Source organism: Aspergillus clavatus, genomic scaffold, assembly GCF_000002715.2.
Source record: "Aspergillus clavatus NRRL 1 1099423829794 genomic scaffold, whole genome shotgun sequence".
NCBI lineage: Eukaryota > Fungi > Ascomycota > Eurotiomycetes > Eurotiales > Aspergillaceae > Aspergillus > Aspergillus clavatus.
Window position 1 is genome coordinate 709,177 of NW_001517105.1, and position 20,570 is coordinate 729,746.

At 54.3% G+C, this 20,570-nt stretch overlaps 7 protein-coding genes across 7 annotated transcripts, besides 2 other annotated features; 4 read left to right on the forward strand and 3 right to left on the reverse strand.

Moving 5' to 3' along the window:
- Positions 1-257: 257 nt before the first annotated feature.
- On the forward strand, positions 258-8,384 carry ACLA_055790 (type I polyketide synthase; the record flags this gene model as incomplete). The annotated part of the gene is made up of 12 exons (XM_001274956.1): positions 258-931; positions 996-1,503; positions 1,557-1,680; positions 1,729-1,841; positions 1,899-2,242; positions 2,304-2,416; positions 2,468-2,917; positions 2,965-5,096; positions 5,144-5,267; positions 5,299-5,324; positions 5,383-6,583; positions 6,640-8,384. 12 exons carry the CDS (start codon positions 258-260, stop codon positions 8,382-8,384), a joined length of 7,554 nt encoding a protein of 2,517 aa, XP_001274957.1.
- A 267-nt stretch (positions 8,385-8,651) lies between these two features.
- Positions 8,652-9,834, forward strand: ACLA_055800 (putative polyketide synthase; the record flags this gene model as incomplete). Its single annotated transcript, XM_001274957.1, has 3 exons — positions 8,652-8,848; positions 8,944-9,556; positions 9,664-9,834. 3 exons carry the CDS (start codon positions 8,652-8,654, stop codon positions 9,832-9,834), a joined length of 981 nt encoding a protein of 326 aa, XP_001274958.1.
- Positions 9,835-9,902: 68 nt separating this feature from the next.
- On the reverse strand, positions 9,903-11,570 carry ACLA_055810 (cytochrome P450; the record flags this gene model as incomplete). Its single annotated transcript, XM_001274958.1, has 4 exons — positions 9,903-10,212; positions 10,266-10,383; positions 10,441-10,953; positions 11,015-11,570. 4 exons carry the CDS (start codon positions 11,568-11,570, stop codon positions 9,903-9,905), a joined length of 1,497 nt encoding a protein of 498 aa, XP_001274959.1.
- A 669-nt stretch (positions 11,571-12,239) lies between these two features.
- Positions 12,240-14,103, forward strand: ACLA_055820 (putative MFS transporter; the record flags this gene model as incomplete). Its single annotated transcript, XM_001274959.1, has 5 exons — positions 12,240-12,380; positions 12,462-12,851; positions 12,946-13,640; positions 13,720-13,884; positions 13,965-14,103. The coding sequence occupies 5 exons, from the start codon at positions 12,240-12,242 to the stop codon at positions 14,101-14,103; spliced, it is 1,530 nt and encodes a 509-aa protein (XP_001274960.1).
- Positions 12,283-12,322: a microsatellite.
- Positions 14,104-14,744: 641 nt separating the features above from the next.
- Positions 14,745-14,778: a microsatellite.
- A 117-nt stretch (positions 14,779-14,895) lies between these two features.
- Positions 14,896-16,383, reverse strand: ACLA_055830 (uncharacterized protein; the record flags this gene model as incomplete). The annotated part of the gene is made up of 1 exon (XM_001274960.1): positions 14,896-16,383. One exon carries the CDS (start codon positions 16,381-16,383, stop codon positions 14,896-14,898), a length of 1,488 nt encoding a protein of 495 aa, XP_001274961.1.
- A 428-nt stretch (positions 16,384-16,811) lies between these two features.
- ACLA_055840 (O-methyltransferase) lies at positions 16,812-17,720 on the reverse strand (the record flags this gene model as incomplete). The annotated part of the gene is made up of 2 exons (XM_001274961.1): positions 16,812-17,408; positions 17,460-17,720. 2 exons carry the CDS (start codon positions 17,718-17,720, stop codon positions 16,812-16,814), a joined length of 858 nt encoding a protein of 285 aa, XP_001274962.1.
- A 1,115-nt stretch (positions 17,721-18,835) lies between these two features.
- Positions 18,836-20,385, forward strand: ACLA_055850 (sedoheptulose 7-phosphate cyclase; the record flags this gene model as incomplete). The annotated part of the gene is made up of 4 exons (XM_001274962.1): positions 18,836-19,183; positions 19,237-19,265; positions 19,327-19,786; positions 19,846-20,385. 4 exons carry the CDS (start codon positions 18,836-18,838, stop codon positions 20,383-20,385), a joined length of 1,377 nt encoding a protein of 458 aa, XP_001274963.1.
- Positions 20,386-20,570: the final 185 nt, after the last annotated feature.

Genomic DNA, 20,570 nt, shown 5'->3' on the forward strand with positions numbered 1-20,570 from the left:
AGCGAGCAGGAGGGGGAGCGTTGGCGCGGTATGATATCGGAAAGGCAAGGAACGAGTGTTGCAATCTACGGATCGGCTCACTATCTACCCGTCCGGTGCAGGCTATTTAAAGAGGAGGCTCTAGAGCGTTCAAGGATCCTACCCTGTCGAGTGTTATGGCAATCCTTTTTGTTCTCGTTGATACCCCGGGCAGATTCGTGAGTGAGATTTCCATACGGTAGCGAGAAGTATACGTACACATAGAGACCAACGGAAGCATGGCTGGGGTGGAAAATCACTTCAATGATGCTCACAGTATCAACGGCACCAACGGCACCAACGGTACTAAGGGGATAAATGGGTTGAACGAGGTCAACGGGTCTCATCAACATTCAACCCATCAGCGCAATGGCTCCAAGAACGGCACAGTACAGTCATCAGATGCGACCAATGAAGCTCCGGTTCCAATTGCTATCTGTGGTATGGCAATGAGGCTACCTGGCGGAATCCGCAACGACAGAGAGCTCTACAACTTCCTGATCACCAAGGGCGATGCTCGGTCCACTATCAGAGCGGACCGTTTCAACGTCGATGCCTACTACAGTCCCCATGGCAAACACGGAACGATCAGCACGAAACATGGCTACTTCCTGAACGATGTCGACTTTTCCAAGTTTGACCTCTCGATGTTTACTCTCACGCCGGCTGAAGTAGAACAAGTCGACCCCAATCAAAGACTTGTCCTCGAGCTAGTAAGGGAGGCCTTTGAAAGCGCCGGTGAGACCGACTGGGGTGGAAAGAATATCGGAACCTATGTGGGGATGTTCTCGGAGGACTGGCAAGATCTCCAGCACAAGGACACTCACGAGTACAACCCATATCGTGTTCTTGGCGGCCTGGACTTTGCGCTCCCCAATCGGGTCGCGTATGAATATGACTTGAAGGGACCTAGGTACGTCTAATGAGCCTGGCGATCATGGCATCTGATGTGCGCTGGAGTCTGACCACTGTTGTAGCATGATCATCAAAAGTGCTTGTTCGTCTGCAGGGCTGGCGTTGCATCAGGCACTACAAGAGATTCGGCAAGGCGGCATTTCTTCCGCGATGGTCTGCGGAACCAACCTGATCATGGCTCCGGGCATGACTATCAGCATGAGCCTGCAGATGGCGCTATCACCGGAAGGCTCTTCCAAAACCTTCGATGCGTCGGCGGATGGCTATGCTCGGGGCGAGGGAGTCACCGCTTTGTATATCAAACGACTGGATGAGGCCTTACGGGACGGAAATCCCATTCGGGCAGTCATCAGAGGTTCAGCGAGTAATGCTGACGGCAAGACCAACGGACTCGCATTGCCTAACCCGGAAGCGCATGATGCAGTTATCCGTCAAGCATACAAAAATGCCGGACTCGATTTATCGGAAACGGCAATGGTAGAATGCCACGGCACAGGGACTCGTCTTGGTGACCCCATCGAGACAAAAGCGATTGCAAATTGTTTCCAAGAAGGGGTCTATATTGGTGCGGTATGTGGACGGCACCCTCTCTTGGAGATTCCTCAGTTATTGACAATACATAGATCAAACCGAACCTTGGACACAGTGAAGGTGCGGCTGCAATTACCAGTATTATGAAAGCCGCCCTATCTCTGGAAAACCGCACCATCATCCCAAACATCAAGTTCAATACCCCTAACCCCGCCAGTGAGTTGTAAGAAGCTTATGTTTTTGCTTCGGCACTGACAATCACAGTTCCATGGGAAACTTCCAAGCTGGTTGTCCCTGTCGAGCCGAAGACCTGGCCAGCTGAACGCGCCGAGCGTATCAGTGTCAATTCATACGGAATCGGCGGGTCAAATGCTCATGTCAGTCAATTGCACTCGAAAGAAATTGGTAGTTTCTGTGCTGATGTTGCTCCATAGTTCATTATTGATTCTGCTGCTTCTTTAGGTATCCCAGCGCCAGTTTTGGCTCCATCGTCACCCGACGAGAACGGGAGATCTCGTAAGAGCCTTCTCTTGTTCTCCGCAAATCATCCCGAGTCTCTGAAAAGGGTTGCCGAGAACATGGAGGAATATTTGAGAGAGCATCCTGGCAGACTCGATAGTTTGGCATATACTCTTGCGCAAAGGAGAGAGCATCTGAAGCTGAGGAGCTACGCTGTTGCTGAAGGGGGCTCAGCAAACTTAGTTGTTTCACCTCAAACCAAATCCCAGGCCCACCTTCAAGAAACAGCCTTCGTTTTCACGGGCCAGGGCGCTCAATGGTATGTGCCTGAAGTAAGGTAGTCTAGCCTACCGTGGCCAAGGCTAACTGCGTCTTAACAGGATACATATGGGCAGAGAGCTGATGTTAGACTACGCATCGTTCCAAGATGATATCAGGGCCATGGATCAGGTTCTTCGCGAGCTAGAGCACGCGCCATCATGGACAATTGAAGGTAGGTATCTCCCGCATACTTCAAGGGAATGACTCGGACTGACCGTGGCAGATGTGCTCCTCAACTGCGATGACAAAGCGATCATCGGCCAGCCAGAATTCTCGCAACCGGTCTGCACAGCGCTACAGGTGGCGTTAGTGAATCTGCTCTCTACTTGGAATATCACTCCAGCCGCGGTTGTGGGTCATTCCAGTGGCGAAATCGCAGCGGCATATGCTGCCGGTGTCCTAACTGCGCGCGAAGCTATTATTGCGGCCTACTACCGTGGGTATGTCTGTAAGTCGCCACAAAAGGCTGGCGCGATGGCTGCGGTTGGAATGGCAAGGGATGAGGTCATGCCCTACCTTGCTGCAGGCGTTCGGATAGGGTGTGAGAACAGTGGCTCCAGTGTCACTCTGTCCGGTGATCTGAATGTCCTTGAAGATGTCCTTGCAAAAATTAAGGCGGATAAGCCTGATGTGTTTGCCAGAAAGCTTCAGGTACAAGTAGCATATCATTCCGGTGAGTGCCCCTCGACACTGACATATAAATTGGCCTGACCCGTACAGATCATATGAACCTTGCGGGCGAATTATACGGCGAGCTGATTGCTAAACACATCTCCCCTCGTGCGCCAAGTATTCCCTTTTTCTCAAGTGTCCGGGCCAAGGCCCTGCATGAAGCGTCTGATTTTGAAGCGAGGTACTGGCAAGAGAACATGGAAAGCCCAGTATTGTTCCGCTCTGCCGTCAAGGCACTCCTAGCAGGATCACACGAGTGCTTGGTGCATCTCGAGATCGGACCCCATGCAGCTCTTAGCGGCCCTCTACGACAAATTTACAACGAGACCTCCACGTCGGTTCACTACGTTTCAACCTTAGTCCGTGGCAAGGATGCTACGGTGTCCTTTCTCGAAGCCGTGGGTCAGCTGCATTCCTTAGGAATAAGGATCACGTATCCCTCGGAGAACGCCATCGTACTTTCTGACCTACCGACATACCCATGGTACTACGAGAAGAGCTATTGGGCCGAGACCCGGGTAATGAAGAACTGGCGATTCCGCAAGCACCTTCCCCATGATCTTCTGGGACTTCGCATTCTTGAGGGTAGCGAGCTCTCACCCACGTGGAGAAACGAGCTACGGCTTATGGATCTGCCATGGCTGAAGGATCACTGCGTGGGCAACGACATTGTCTTCCCTGGTGCAGGCTACGTTGCCATGGCCGGAGAGGCGATCTTCCAAATCAACGATGTGCGCGAGTACACGGTCCGTGAAGTGGAACTCAGTAAGGCCTTGGTACTCTACGATGACAAGCCCGTCGAGATCATGACTACTTTGCACCCGCAGAGACTCACTGCCACGCTGGACAGTGCCTGGTACGAGTTTCAGATCGTATCCTACGACGGAGCTGCGTGGAACAAACATTGCTCCGGCCTTGTTCGTAGCGGTCGCGCTTCAGCCACTCCACCCTGGAAGACTGAGAGTCTTGACAGACACGTCTCTTCAAACCGCTGGTATACAACGATGGCGAGAGCTGGTCTGAACTATGGGCCCCGATTCAAGGGGTTGGGGAACATCACTGCCAGTGTGGTGGATCGCTCAGCTGCAGCGGATCTTGTGGACAATCAGGGAGAAGCCGAATCGGTGTATATGATTCACCCGTCGACGCTGGATCTCGTCTTCCAGTCCCTGACCGTGGCGATGTGCCAAGGCATATACCGTAGCTTCAAGACGCTTTTTCTGCCTACTTACATTGAGGAGCTGTTCGTCGGCTCCGCAACCGGCAAGGCCATCCGCGTGCAGACGGCGGCTACTGGAAAGCCGGGCATTGTGCAAGGTATCTCACAGGGTAGAGCCGGCGACGAGACGGTCTTCTACCTCAAAGGCTTCAGGGGTAAGGCAATGGAGGATTCTGGGCTGGCGAAGTCATCTGAGGCGAAATTGCTTCAGCTGCAATGGAAGCCGCACTTTGACTTCCAGGATGCCGTGAACATGATGAAGCTCAAGTATGACATCAAGGATCAAGTCCGGGACCTCGAGCGGCTTTATGTTCTATGTGCTCTTGAAGCGCAAGGGGCACTAGTCGGCCGCTCCACCAAGATGCCTCATATGCAGAAATATCGCGCTTGGCTGGATGAACAATGCGAGCGGTTCCAGCAGCCAGACTATCCGTTGGTGGAGGACTCCAAGGACTTGGCCACCATGGACTCGAGCGAGCGCCGCGAGTTGATCGCAAAGCTCCTGAAGGCATGTCAGGCAACAGGGGGCTGGGCTCCGGCAACCGCGATTTGGAGAGCCTACGACCAGGTTGTGAATGTATTTGAAGGCACGACTGACTATCTCGACCTTCTCCTGCAAGACGGGGTTCTCACGGGAATATACAGCTGGTACAACGATCTCTGGGATTTCACCGAGTTTATGCAGCTCCTCGGCCATGCGCGGCCGCAGATGAAGATCCTGGAGATCGGCGCGGGTACTGGTGGTTTGACCGCGAAGTTCCTGGAGCAGCTCAAGTCGGACTTTGGCGAGCGTCTGTACTGGAAGTATACGTACACTGATATCTCCTCGGGCTTCTTTGTTCAGGCTCAGGAGCGATTCAAGGACTACGAAGGCATTGAGTACAAGCCGCTCGATATCGCCAAGGATCCGATGGAGCAGGGCTTCACTGCTGGCGAATACGATCTCATCATCGCGTCCAACGTACGTACTTGACCTTTATTTTTTAGGGCCAGTCTAAACACCGACAGGTTTTGCACGCGACACCGTGGCTTCAAGATACGTTGACCCATGTTCGCGAACTACTACAGCCTCAAGGTCAATTGTTTCTGCAAGAACTGTGTCCAGGCAAGTACAAGGGTTCTTTCGCGCAGGGTTTGTTAACATAACCGCTAACCATTTACAGTCACGAGGGCCATGAGCTTTATTATGGTATGTTATTGCCACCAACTTACCTGGACAGCATTGACAACTGAATCTTCATTTTTAGGGACAATTTTCCGGATGGTGGCTTAGTGAGGAAGACGGACGAGTTGGCTGTCCTTTCATCAGTCCAGAAGAGTGGGACAAAAGGCTGCGGCTTGCCGGGTTTGCAGGCTGTGATTCCGTGATCCTTGACAATGAACAGCCGTACACATACAATGCCAATCTCATCGCTAAGCCCGCCTTGGATACTCCGCCTTCCCAGCAGGTCACTTTGCTCGTCGGGGCCGAGGCACATCCGCTCGTGGCGGAGGTCGAGGCCCTCCTTCGTGCCCAAGGAGCCGAATTAGAGCGTTGTGAATGGGGCCAGGAACCCCGAGCCGACCAGGATCTCATCTCATTTATCGACCTTGGCGTGAAACCCTTACTGCAAGAGGTCAAGGAGGAGGACCTCATGCACTTCCTGCATTTGGTGGATTTGCTTCAGCTATCGACTGTGCTTTGGCTGACCCCCGCGGCGCAAATCCATGCGAGCGACCCCCATGCGGCACAGATTCTGGGCACTGCCAGGACGATCCGGTCCGAGCTGGCTATGAATTTTGCCACGCTCGAGCTGGAGAACACGGGCGTGGGCGCGGCTGAGGCGGTGGTCAACGTTATGCGATCGCTGTACGAGGTCAAGGATGACTTCGGCGAGCTCGATCCCGACATGGAGTACGCCTGGACCAATGGCGCAGTGCACACCGGCCGCTTCCACTGGGTCCCAGTTGAGAAGGCTCTGTGTGAAACCGCTCCGCCGCCGGAGACGAAGGGTCTTGCAATTGGCACGCCGGGCCTCCTGCAGACATTGCACTGGACGAGCCAGCCCCTCGGCAAACTCAATCCGGATGAGGTGCATGTGAAGATGAGTGCCGTTGGGATGAATTTCAAGGACGTGATGATTGTCATGGGCATTCTCCCAGGCGGCGATACTATTACAGATGGCAGCAGCCCGATTGGTCTGGAGGGCACAGGGTACATCACCAAGATTGGGACCGAGGTCACAAATGTTGCTGTCGGAGACCGTGTCATGTCGATCGGGTGCGAATCCGTTGGAATGGCAACAACCATTAAACGGCCGGCCAACCTCTGCATTAAGATCCCGGACCAGCTTAGTGATGAAGAAGCGGCAACGATGCCTGTGGCGTACATCACAGTACTGATGTTCCTGGTGGAGAAATGGAAGCTCGAACGGGGACAATCCATTTTGATTCACAGTGCTGCTGGAGGTAAGCAACCCCTTCCCCCGGACAAGTCCGGTACGTACAGCTTCTGACCAGGGCAGGTGTCGGAATCTGCGCCATCTATGTAGCCAAGTGGATCGGTGCTGAGATCTATGCGACAGTTGGGTCCGAGGAGAAAGCTGATTTCCTTACTCGAGAATTCGGCATCCCTCGCGCACGCATTTTCAGCTCGCGTGCTAGCACCTTCTTGGACGGAGTCCTGGAAGCTACGGATGGTGTCGGGGTCGACCTAGTGCTCAACTCTCTGTCTGGGGAGCTGCTCCACGCCTCGTGGAAGTGCGTTGCGCCCTACGGGGCCATGGTTGAAATCGGCAAGCGAGACATGGTGGGCAGAGGCAAGCTGGCTCTGGACCCATTTGAAGATAATCGCACCTTTCTCGGAGGCGATGTCGCTCGTCTACTCGTCACACACAAGGCCACGGTGGCGCGCCTGCTGAGCCTCACCATGGAGCAATACCTGGAGGGCAACTTCAAGCCCATCACGCCGATTACTACCTTCGACGCGGAGCACGTCGAAGATGCCTTCCGCTTCATGCAAAAGGGGACCCATACCGGCAAGATTGTGATCAGATTTCCGCAGCAGGACACGCTGCCCCTGGCAGCCACCGTTCCCGCACCGGAGTTCCGCATGGACAGCTCGTATCTCCTGGCGGGTGGCTTGGGTGGCTTGGGCAAAGCCATCGCTAGCTGGATGGTATCCCATGGCGCTCGGAACCTGGTTTTCCTTTCACGGTCAGCGGGCAAATCCGAAGACGATCAGGCATTCCTCCGGGAACTCAACCAAATGGGCTGTTCCACTCAGTGCTTTCCGTGTGATGTTGCTGATACGGATGCGGTTAAGAGTGCCATTGACCAGGCTGCGAAGCCGATTGCGGGAGTCATGCAGATGGCTATGGTCCTGCGCGATGTTGGAGTGCTCGGTATGGACATTGAATCGTGGCATACAGCCGTCCGGCCCAAAGTCCAGGGGACGTGGAATCTCCATCATGCCCTCCCCCGAGATCTGGACTTCTTCGTGCTGTTTTCTTCCGTCGGCGGGACATTTGGCTACTACGGGCAATCCAACTACGCCTCTGCCAACACCTTCTTGGACTCCTTTGTGCAGTACCGCCAGAACCTCGGCCTGGCTGCCTCGGTCATCGATATCGGCCCCGTTGACGAGGTTGGCTATGTGAGCCGCACCGCAGCGACCAGAGACACCCTTATGACGAATCTCCAGACACTCCTGACCGAGCAAGATTTTCTGGATAGCTTGCAGCTTACCATCACGCGCTCGGCGTCTCGGTACGCTCCCCAGGAATCGGTCTCCAGGGTCAGCGGGTACCAGAACCCAAGCCACGTCGTGCAGGCGTTGGAATCTCGGATTCCGATTATGGATCCCCAGAATGGCAGCATGTGGAAACGGGATCCGCGGATGGCCATTTACCGCAACATCCAAAAGACATCGGATAGCGGGAGTAGCGAATCAGCCGATCAGCTGAAGCAGTTCCTGTCCAGTATCGTAAGCGACCCGAGCCAGCTAGACCAGAAGTCATCGGTGGAGACCGTCGCTCGGGAATTGGCGCACTGTGTCTCAAGATTCTTGATGCGATCCGACGAAGAGATCCAAGTCTCTGTCACGCTGCAGACGGTGGGTGTAGATTCCCTGGTGGCCATTGAAATCAGGAACTGGTGGAAACAGCATCTAGGGGTGGATGTGTCGGTCTTGGAACTGATGAATGGGGGCAGCATCGAGCATCTGGGCGAGCTGGCTGTAAAGCGGCTCAAAGATAAGTACGGCCAATAGGGATAGCCTTGATTAGCCGCTTTCCCGTGTAGCTAGTAGCTAGTATATACTATAGGCGATTACGCATCTCGCAAACGCAAGACTTGTCATGTCATGCCAATCGGCTGGACAGTCAGCCTCGAGCTCCTGGGCCACTAGGCCCCATTCCATTGTCAGGGCTTGCCCAACACATATAAAAAGTCCTTCTGGTCCCCAAGCCCTTCTTCTCTGAATTCCCCTGCTCGCCTACCTATTTTTCTTTCCCCGCCGCCGAGTGTCTGATACAACATGACTAGCAAGTTCGACCCATTTGACCGTGTGGATCTGACCTACAAGGTCATCCACAATCAGCCGTTGATTGCCTCTGTCCTCATCCCTAAGGCTCTGGCCTCGCAACCCGCATGCGATTACCCCGTGTTGGTCAATTGGCACGGTGGGGGATTCATCATTGGCCACCGGCTGTATGAAGGCTGGTTTGCTCCCTGGTGTGTTCTGTTCTTCCTTCTCCTCCAATTCCTGCTTGTTTTCACACAGCTCCCCCCCCTGCCTCTGCACATAAACCTAAACCGTGGGGATGCAGGGCCCTTGAAATGATCCTCACCATGCCCGCCATTCTCATTGCTCCCGACTACCGCCTCCTTCCCGAGAGCAACGCCACGGAAATCCTTTCCGACCTTGACACCTTCTGGACCTGGATGCAGACCACTCTCCCCAGTCTCACAGCTACCTGGCACGCGCGTCCGGACTTGAGCCGCCTCGCGTGCGCCGGCACCTCCGCGGGCGGCTACCTCGCCATTCAGTCAGCCCTGCTCTTCCCTGCTCAGAGCAATATCAAGGTCCTCCTCTCGATTGCCGGGGCCCTGAACACCGACATCCCCCATTATACCGTTCCGGGACCGAAGATGATTCTCGGCCGCCTGCCGCCGTCGCCGCGCGCCGCACAGCGCATCCTGCGCGACTATGTACGCCGCCATGTGCGGCCGGGGGCGGTGCGCACGAGCGGCGATGCGGTGGAAATGTGGGAGCTCCTGACCTGTGTGTTGCAGCAGGCGTGTTTGCCGCGGTGGCTGGGTTTCAACCGGAGTCCCGGCCAGCATGAGCAGATCAACCCAATGGCGGGCTTGGAGAGGGTGGCGGAGAAGGTGGTGAGGATGCCGCCGCTGTGGGTGGTTCAGGGAGATCGAGATTCTGTGGTCAGTTGTTCTTCCTTTTTCTACTTTCTTCTTCTTCTTCTTCCCGATGTTATCTTCCCACCCAAGGTGGAAGGGAAAAGGTGGACCGGGTACTAAGATGGGCTTAGGTACCCCCGATCTGTTCGACCGGGTTCATCGATAAAATGCAGCAGGTCTGTCCCCAAGTGCCCGTTCTCCTGAGTCTGCAGCCTGGCGATCACGGGTTTGAGGTGATGCATACAGTGGAGGATGAATGGGTGCAGGAAGGATTGGACTTTATGAAGCAGTACTGGTTGTGAATTACTCCATGGATATACCTTCTATACATCTCTGGACTGATCTATGATTTGACATTGTCACGGTCGATTCAATCCCGCGGGATCAAGCCCACCTGCACCCCGCCGTAGACACTCGCCGAGATCCTCACATGTTCTTTATAGGGGCTGAAGTCTCGCTGGATGACGGCCTTAAAGGTCTGCACCAGCCGCACGATGGTATATCCCACTTCGGTCATGGCGAATTGTTGGCCCAGACACACCCGGGGCCCGCCGTTGAATGGCAGGTACGCCCAACCAGGGCGGAAGTTGGGCTCCCCCCATCGCTCCGGGCGGAATTCATTCGCATCGGGACCGTAGATGTCCTTCCGGCGGTGCATAACGTACACCGGGAATGAGATTCTTGGTTGCAATTAGTGTAGGGAACCTCGACAGCGAGGACGGAGAGGACTCACTTCTGGCCTGCGGGAATGAAAATCGGGGACTTGTGGTCGGGCCCTCCTCCGGTGGGGAGAATCGTGTCCCGGACGGCGACACGACTGTTGATAGGTGCGACAGGATAGATGCGGAGGGCTGTGGATGGTAGTTAGTGTCTGTGGAAGCCCCTCAACCCAGAACGTCATGACCTACTTTCGTTCATGACTTGGCGGAGGTATGTCAACTGTTGGAGGTCCTCATACGTGGGAGCCCTCCCTTCGAGGGTCGCCACCTCCGCCTCCAGCTTGGCCCATACATCCGATCGCCGGGCGAGCAGGTAGAAAACATGCCCGAGCATGCCAGCGGTCGTGTCGCGCCCTGCCTGCATGAGATTGAGCGTCTCGGAACGCAGGCGCTTGGGTTCCGTCACTGAATCCATCAAGCCGTCCAAGAAGTTATAGTTCCCGGTCTTCTCGCCCGCCTTGCGACTTGCCCGCCGGGCGAGAGCTTTGGCGACGACGTTGTCGACAAAGCGGTGGACTACCTTGCATGCTTTGGTGAAGTCGCGATTAAAGTACAGGGGCAGGAAGGGTCCGTACTGTAACCGACGGATCGTCTCGCCGCTGGCAAAGTCAAAGGCGGCTGCGAAGCGAGCTTCTTCCGAGTTCTCGGCCGCCTCGAACGACCTCACGGACTCCCCAAACAGAAACTCGGTGGAGTTATCAACTATTTCATTTTAGTCCAGTGCTAGCTGGAGCTGAAGGGGGGGGGGGGCGGCCGGCCATACACGATAGTTTGAAGAAGTAGTCCTGCACGTCAATGGTGCGGCCATCTCGCGGGATGTGCGCCAACAACTGACGGATATGTTTCTCTAGGATACTCAAGTCGGTGACATGGGCCTTTTCCACGTTGGGTCTCACCAGTCCGCGCGAGTGTTTCCATTCCTGTCCGTCCGTCGTGAAGACGCCTTTGCCTAGCAGCGGTCCCAGCGCGGCCTGTCGGAAACCCAGAGAGTAGTCCTGGAAGTGAGTGGCCAGGACCGCTTTGATGTTCTCCGGCTCCGAGGTATTGACGATGCGACCCCCCAGTGTGTGGGATTCAAAGGTATAACCGCACGCCTCGTGTCTCTTCCGGAGCAACTCCAGGCCCTGATGCTTTCGAAACGCCTGGACGGTCTCCTTGGTGTAGCTCCCTCCTTCGGGGCGACGGATGTCCGAGATCCTGACGGGGTCTTTGGTGCTATATTTCTGGGCGTACCTCCTCCTGTTCCGCCATTGTTCGACGCGTTTAACCAGGTGCAGGGCGACTAGCAGAAGAATGCTCCCGAGAAGATACTGCCACATGGTGACTAGAGACGGGGTGAAAGAAAGCAACACAACGGGGGGACCGCTGGGATATTGGGTCAATCAGAAGTTCGGCTCACTTCGTTGCTACTTGGCCGTGGGGGTCAGATATAATCATATACATAATCTCGCCAGACTATCTAACCACCACGGTAAGTGACTGAATACTGATTGAGCGATTTTTGACAGGTCGAGGGAGTAAGTAAGACACACTACTAGCACTAGCTTGACTTGCGGGACGCCGGGGACGGCAATTTCCGCCGTTCCATCCTCCACAGCGCAAGCCTATACTCTATAGGCTATATGAGTGAGATGAGTTCAGTTAGGTCTAGGGCCGTATTGTACTGATGGCTTTTGACTGGCTGCTGCTTTTCTGCCGGCAGAAATCCAACCCAATTAGGGTTTGTTTTGGGTCTCGGGCTCTCGGCTTAGCGATGAGGATAAGCAGCCGTACTTTGGACTACGGGAGACTAGACTAGACTAGCTATTCAAGCAATCAACCAGCATAAGACCTATACTCTACACAGTATACGTAGTAATCGCTGGCCAACGCAGTGTATTCCACACGGCTGAGTCATCTCTTTCCCCCCCCGGCAACTCCTCTTTGTTTGTTCTCATCGCAATTGCTTGTTGGCATTTCTCTCATTCTCATCATTCCCACTTCGAAATATGGCAGAGAAAGAGGCTGTCACCAGTCTGACCGGCGATGGGCCTCCAGCTCCAGCTCCAGCTCCAGCTCCAGCTCCAGCTCCATCGTCGCCGGCTCCTATGCCCACATCAGCACCGCCAGGAGATCCTGATCCCAACTTGGTACGCTTTATCCTTCCATCTTTCGGTCCCCCCTGCCCCCTGAAATCGTTGCTGGACACACCAGTCTGATAGCAGACCCAGGTAACCTGGGATGGCCCGGATGACCCAGAAAATCCCAAAAACTGGCCCCAAGTCAAGAAATGGACGACCATTCTGCCTATGTCTTTATTCAACTTCCTTTCCTCCATGAGTTCGGCGACGATGGCCCCGGCTCTGGATGCCATCCAAGCCGATCTCCATTTCTCATCCAACATGCTCGGCGTGCTATCTCTGACGGTCTTCTTGCTAGGAACCGCCTTTGTTCCTATGGTAACAGCACCATTGTCAGAGGTCTTCGGGCGGTCCATGGTCCTCCAATCGGCAAATCTATTCTATATTGTTTTTAATACTCTGTGCGGTGCGGCAAAGACCCCAAATCAACTGATTGTCTTTCGCTTTCTGGCAGGTCTGGGTGGCGCGGGCCCTTTTGCGGTAGAGCCCTTTTTTTTTTTTTTTTGTGTTTCTTTCCCTCTCCTATAAGCACTCTGTGTTACATTGCGAGGCTAAATAATAGTAACTATACCAGATCGGAAGTGGTATCAATGCCGACCTCTTTCTTCCCCACGAACGCGGCCAGGCTATTGCCGTCTACACCCTTGCACCTCTGATCGGTGTTGTCGTGGGCCCCATTGCCGGCGGCTTTCTGGTACAATATACAACCTGGCAGTGGTGCTTCTATGTGGTTTCGATTATTGGTGCAGCGATCCAGATCCTAGGCCTACCCTTCTTCCGCGAGACCTACGCGCCGGTCCTTCTCCAGCGCCGCTGCAAAAAACGACGCAAGAGTACCCAGAACCCGGACCTATACACTGTTCACGACCGCGTCTCGCTGCTACAACTTCTTCGCACAAGCATCGTCCGTCCTTTCATCCTCCTGGCGACTCAACCGGTGGTGCAGGTCTGGAGTCTGTATTGCGCGTTCCTCTGGGGGATCTTGTATATCCTCATCGCCACTTTTCCCAATGTATGGACAGATATCTACGGCGAGTCGGTCTCTATCGGCTCCCTCAACTATATCTCTCTCTTTGTGGGCATGGGATTCGCCTCTCAGGGCGGCACCCGACTGGCCGATCGGTACTATCGCAATCTATGTGCCGCCAATGGAGGGCGCAGCATGCCCGAGTTCCGATTGCCGGTCCTGATTATAGGCGCTTGCATCGTGCCGATCGGGCTGTTCTGGTATGGATGGTCTGCCCGTTCGAATGTTCACTGGATTATGCCGTAAGCGTTTTTTGTTTCCCCCTCCCCCCCCCCAATGACCGAATCCGAGGAACGCTCGCTTACATTGGTTCCGGCAAAGAAACATCGGCGCCGCTATCTACGGCGCAGGTACCGTGCTTGAGATCCTCTGCGTAATGGGGTATATTATCGACACATACCAGAAGTACGCAGCCAGTGCAATGGCTGCGATCATCTGTCTACGAAGTATCTTGGCCTTTGCCTTGCCTTTGGCCGCTCCGAGTCTGTAAGTGGTTTTTCCCCTCTCAGGCTGCGTTTGTTCATTGCCCTGGGGCTCCGTCTGAACTGTAGCTAACTCGGGATCAGATATGGCAACCTTGGATATGGATGGGGAAACAGTACGCTCGCGTTGATTGCCATTGTTGTGGGGATACCGGCACCGATCCTACTGCGATACTATGGGCCGGCGTTGCGCCGACGGAGTCCGTATGCGCGGGACGATTAGACTTGGAAGTTGAACGGACGGACAGCTTGATCTCGAAGCCTTCCACGACGTGCATTGGGGGGGGAAACCCACCAAAGATTGGAGCAAGATGGACCCCCTGGTTGGGCTGGGTGACCAACAGTGAATCCTTTTTTGTTGATAGCCTTGCCTCATCTTATTTTCTGTCTTGACTACTGAATAAAGCCTAATTTGAGAACAAATCTACCCACTCTTTGACGAGTCTTATGTGAAGAAATTTCACGTGGGAAATGTATTAGTTGATTGCGAGTCAGTCAGTAATATGCCTCTTTCCCCCCGAGTAGAGGTAACATTTGATGAACTAACGAGACATTCTCCCTCAGAAGTAAACCAGATAGAAAGAAGAAGTCAGCAACCCCGATGCCCCTATGAGAATACTAATTCATCGTTTCCAATCTGCACGTCCTTTCCTCTCCATCTCCCTCATCAATAGCACGCTGGGATTAGGGCATCAAGGATCAGGGGACGCTTTACCAGATTAGGACAGTAGACACGCCAAGACGCTAATCGGGGAAAGTGTGCCGATCATCCCGGGGAAGTTGCCTGTTTGGGACAGGCTTACGACTTTCTGATCTCCAACATTCCAACATCCAAGCAGCTAGAAGATCACCGAGAGCCTGAAAATATATATATAGGTATATATATATATATTTATATGCCCAAGCTACAACAACTTCATTAGGTATGAAGACAGGGCTGGATGGCATGTACTAAGCAAGAGGTATACTGCAGCTCAAGGCAGGTTCTGCAGTCTAAGCCACCAGCAGGAATCACTCAACATTCGAACATCTTCGTCGTGCTGACATTGATCCGACTCCATCTCCGACCCCGAAGAATGCACTCAACGAACCGGCTCGGCCAATAAACATGATAGAGGATGAAGAACGGCACCGGATCCCACGCCACGTACGTTCCGTCCCGCCAGTGCATGAGGTGGTTCCAAAACGCTCTGATCCCACCGGTGACCTCATCCACACCCCCTTCTCCACAACCCCATGTCAGCAGCGGGATGAGAAGTAGCGTGACGATATCATGGCCGATCCAGTAGTAGCTCTTCGCGGATTTTCGAGGTACCACGATGGGTTTCCTCCAGGGCTCGGAGTCAAAGCAGGAGAGATACGCATCCGCCATCTCGGGAATATCCTGGAACAGTACGACGGCCGTATGCGCACGCGGGTTGCACTCGATCGGATATAACCGCGCGTCCTTGCCCTCGCCTTCGACGAGGAAATCGAAACTCAAATGGCCGCTGAATCCCGGGCCGCCGTCTTCGGCCACGCGTTTCGTGAATGCGAGCATCTTCACGTTCAGCGCGGAGTTGGCGGGGAGCGCTTCGTAGTGCATGAGAAGGTCGGAAGATGGACAGGAGACGAAGGCGCGGACTTTGCCGCGGACGACGAGGGCATGTGTGCAGTATTCGGGGCCGTTGATGAATTGTTGGAGGATGTAGGGGTTGGAGGCGGTGATGTTCAGGGTCCCCAGGTAAGAGGATGTGGCGTTGGCCCCTGTGGAGAGAGGGAGGAGCGTCATCACCTGGCTCCTCGCTTTGTCGTCGATGCCGACCGGCTTGAGGATAAACCGCTTGTCGTCTTCTTGACCCTTCTCATTTTGGTCGGTAGCGAGAATGCTCTCGACCTCTGCGACAGACGTGCACCGATGGGACTCCGGGACCAGTAACCCCAGACTCTCAATATACTCCATAAAGGCATCCTTCTCGTGCAGCTTCTCCACGGCCTCGCTGTCAAACTGCACCGCTCGAAACCCCTCTCCTCTCTCTGTTTGCGCTGACCTCATCACTTCTCCATCCTCAAGCGCGCCGACGACGCTGCTGCAGCTGATCCATAAGTCCACGCTCTCCTCTCGGATTACTGAGAGTAGCGAATCACTGTAGGGCTGCACAGACTTTGCATCTGGTGAGTCCAGACGGTAGAACTCGGCTATCGAACGAGAATATCTCCCCGGCGAGGTGAAGTAGATAGGCTCCGTGTCTGCGGCGATGATGCGGTGTGATGTGTGTTTGGCAAGGAGACGGGCGATTGTGAGTCCTTTGGTCATGGAGATGCCGGTGACAAGGATTGTTTTTCGAGATACATCACTGGGAGATACCGATTGCGACATTCCATCTTCTGTAATATAGCTCAAAAGGAGCGAGACGAGTGTGATGATGGCGGAGATGGGGAGACAGAGGACGCTGAGAATGATGAGGAGGATGTTCTTCGGTACATGCTCATAGAAGAAGAGTGGTGGTGATGAAGCTGTCATCGCGGCAACATGCCCTAGAGTGATCTCTGTAATTCAGAAAAGGGAATAGAAATGAGGATGAATGCTAAGGTGTGGCGGGAGAGCTGCGGTTCATATGTATTGTTTATGGATATCGCGATGCAACCGGCGGACCAGTATTTTGCTGGCCGTGCATACATGGTCTACGTCATGCCAGCGAATCTTGATTATGCAGCATTGTGCCTGGTCTTTTTGCAATTAAGTGCTGGCGTTCTTTATCTGGGGATATTCGTGACGGGCGCTTTCTATGCTGGCTCTCCATACTTGTGTCCATAGTGATCGATATGGAATTACTACCGGTTGAGAATATGGACGGATATTATGTCTAGTGTAGTCTACTGTTCCTCTTCTCTTCTCCCACACACCGAGTGATTTCAATGCCATCCTATACTTTAATCAGTTCGTGCGGTCTATACAGTCAGGGATATGCTTACCGGCAGGCCAGTTGGCTCAAAGCTGTTCACCAGCTTGCTCTCGTACACGAGATTCGGATTGCCAGGACTCTGGTTGAATTTCATCTCCCCATACCTCTTTTGATATTGGTTCACCGTATGCCCGGGAATCCCCTCGCTGCTCCCGTCCGCTCCCAGCTTCTTCCGCTTCTCCTCCACGCTGCTCCGGACATACTCCAGGTACGGTGGGTTTCCCGGCTTGATGACGTTGTCAGCAGCGAGGACGGAGCCCGGGGTGATCAGCTTCAGCTCTTCGCAGAGTTTGAGATCGGTCGTGTATGCTGGTTTGTAGTGGTCCAGGAACAAGAGATCGATATGCTGGAGCAGGCCGTCGGAGTGGAGACGCGCCAGGGAAGCATCGCTGGAGCCGACGACCACTTTCACGACGTCCGAGAGGCCAGCCAGGTCGACCAGCGACATGATCACCGCCGCGAACTCGGGGTTCATCTCCAGGCTGTAGTAGCGTTCGCCTCCCGCTTTCCGCACGGCATTGCCAAACAAGATACACGAGTAGCCAACATAGCCTCCCAGCTCAACCTGCACACTACCGTTAGCCTGTGGGAATGGTGATTGCAATGGGACATTTCAGAGATATGGGCGAGATACCATGGTCTTCGGCTGGACCTCCGCGATGAGATCGCAGACAATCCGGCCCTTGTCCTCGCCGACATTCATCAGATACTTCTTCGTCCGACCATACTCATCAATGGCTGCGAGCACCTTCTCCGGCGAGCCCCGAATATTCTCCAGGTCAGGATGCAAATACACAAAGTGCAGAAGCGCGATCTCGCGACCGTCGTCGAAGAAGCCCGTTCCCTGCTCCTGCGGCGCATAGGCCTTGGACGGATCAAATTCCTCCTTGGTCATTTCATCTCTTGTGGATTTTTGTCGTGAATTCTGCTCAGCCTGCGAGGGGCAAGAGCGGTCTTGTGTCCACAAGAGCGACATGGGAGGCCTCTTAACGCGCGCACATTAGCCCAACAATCATACCGTAATGAGGCATTCAAACCTGACCGAGTCCTCTGCCGCGAAGCAAACACAGGCCAAGCGTGCATGGATCGGTAAGAGATTAAATGATCCATCACATTCACACGTGTTCGGGCTGAGTGAACATTCCAGGGCAAAGCTTTGAAGTCGTTGACGTGGTGGGAAACCCGTCGTCAACGACTTGTCGAATGTCGATCTCCGGGGGTGCCATGGAAATCCGGTTTTTTTTTGCTTGGTACATACTATAGGGACCCACTCCCCATCTATCGGAAACAGTTAACACTTAACAGTATCTTGTTGTTAGTTTCCGTGATCAATCCGATCGATCGGGGCGATCTTCCTGGTGAAACAGCCCTAACTCTATAGTCTATCGTCTCCCAAAGCGGCCGCTAAAATCGGACATGACTCATGAGTCCCAGCAATTCTCCCCCAATTTCCCCCTTCCCCAATCAATGCAACATGCCTTTCCCTGACAGGGGCGGTCTTGCATAGCCATGACATAAAAATAGCCCCTCCCAGCGGTTGTCGTGCTGTACTGTCCACGCAGCTGCAGAATCCTGATCTTGCTCGATGGCAACCGGATTGTCCATGGTCGTGGGTTGGTTCTTCCCAGATCCAGCTTGTATTTCGTGCTTGGCTGCCCATCATCCAACGCCATTGCATGCTGGTTGCATGCCGTTCACGGTGAATCTGGCTTCTCCTGTCTGTGGTGTCTGCTGTCTGCGCGGGAGCCGCGAGCGCTGGGATGGGAGAGACCCTGGGGAGATGTTGGTCTTTGGCGTGGGAATCCCTATCCAAGGGGAGTGAGTGATCAAGCTCTCAATCCAACCCGTGGTATTGGGGGGAAGACCGGTGGGATGGTGCTGGATCCTCTATATAGCCCAGGGATTCACTTCCGTGCCATTCGTTTGGATTCTCTTAGCCCAGCAAGTCCTCATTCAACCAACAAGCTCCCCCCCCTCTTTCATCTCTCCGTTTCAACACCACATCCAACCATGTCGGATCTCAAGGCAACGGTCTCCGAGACCATAGACGGCTTCCACGTCGAGGGCTACGAGAAGATCGAGTATGACTTCACTTTCCTCGATGGCGTCTTCGAGCCCCAGAACCCGCAGCTGGCGAATCTCTATGAGCGCTGGGGTCGCTGCTTGGCTGTCATGGATCGGAACATCTATGTTCTCTACGGTGATCGGATGCAGAAGTACTTTGATCACCATGGCCTGGAGTTGAAGATTCACCAGACCATGATTGGCGAGAAGGCCAAGTCCCTGGAGACTTTTACCAGTATTGTGGACTCGATGACCGATTTCGGCATCATTCGCAAGGAGCCTGTTCTAGTGGTGGTGCGTCCATCAGATCCCGAGCGTACATTTCAATTACTAACGTCCGGCGATAGGGTGGAGGACTGGTCACCGATGTTGCTGGGTATGTGCTCAAACAGCCCCTTTAAGCTCCCACTTTGTAGACTCAGCTAATACGCTGGTAGATTCGCCTGTGCGGCCTACCGCCGAAACACCAACTACATCCGCATCCCCACGACAGTCATTGGCCTCATCGATGCCAGTGTCAGCATCAAAGTCGCCGTCAACTACGGCAACTACAAGAACCGCCTCGGCGCCTACCATGCCCCCATGCACACCTTCCTCGACTTCGGCTTCCTCCGCACGCTGCCGGAAGCTCAGGTCCGCAACGGCTTCGCGGAGCTAATCAAGATCTCGAGCTGTGCGCACCTGCGCACGTTCGATCTGCTCGACGAGTTCTGCGAGCGCTTGATCGCAACCAAATTCGGGCGCTCCACTGATGACAAGGGTGAGGTGAAGAAGGCGGCGGATGAGATTAACCGTAACGGCATCTACGAGATGCTCAAGCTGGAGACCCCGAACTTGCATGAGATCGGACTGGACCGAGTCATTGCGTATGGACATACTTGGTCACCGCTGCACGAGGTCAGCCATGACTTTTCCGTATCATGCTAACTCCCAATCGGACTGACACGACCGGGCAGCTCACACCCCCCGTCCCCCTCCGCCACGGCCACGCCATCTCCATCGACATGGCCTACTCCGCAACCCTCGCCAACAACCGCGGCCTCCTCAGCGATGACGAGCACCGACGACTCCTGAACTTGTTCTCCCGTGCCGGTCTCTCCATGGACCACGACCTGTTCAACGAGGAGATCCTCGACAAGGCCACACAGGCCATCCTCAAGACCCGGGATGGCTTGCTGCGCGCGGCCGTGCCCAGCCCCCTCGGCAGCTGCAAGTTCCTCAACGACGTCACCAATGAAGAGATGTTCGCGGCGCTGCGCCGCCACAAGAAGCTCATGAAGGAGTACCCGCGTGTGGGCGCGGGTGTTGAGGCCTACGTCGATGCGAGCGACACGGGATACACGATCAACAATAAGCCGGTGGACCCACAGACGCATGCGCAGAAATTGGTCACGGGTATCGATGGGAAGGAGAAGAAGAGTGTCTTTAGCGATGGGATTTTGAACGGGTTCAGGGAGATTGCCGTCAATGGCTATCCGAATGGCTTGCGCAACTAGACATAAAGACGGTTGGAGTTTATGGGAAAAGATCCGGTCATGATGGTATAGAAAATAGCTTGTATATGCGGTTAGATCCTGGTCGCTTTTTCACCTCGGATAAATGAGAAAGGGACGGATTGATTCGCATTTTCTCGGATATCTTTTCATTGTAACAACGGCGTGTTTGTGAAGGCTGCCGCGCT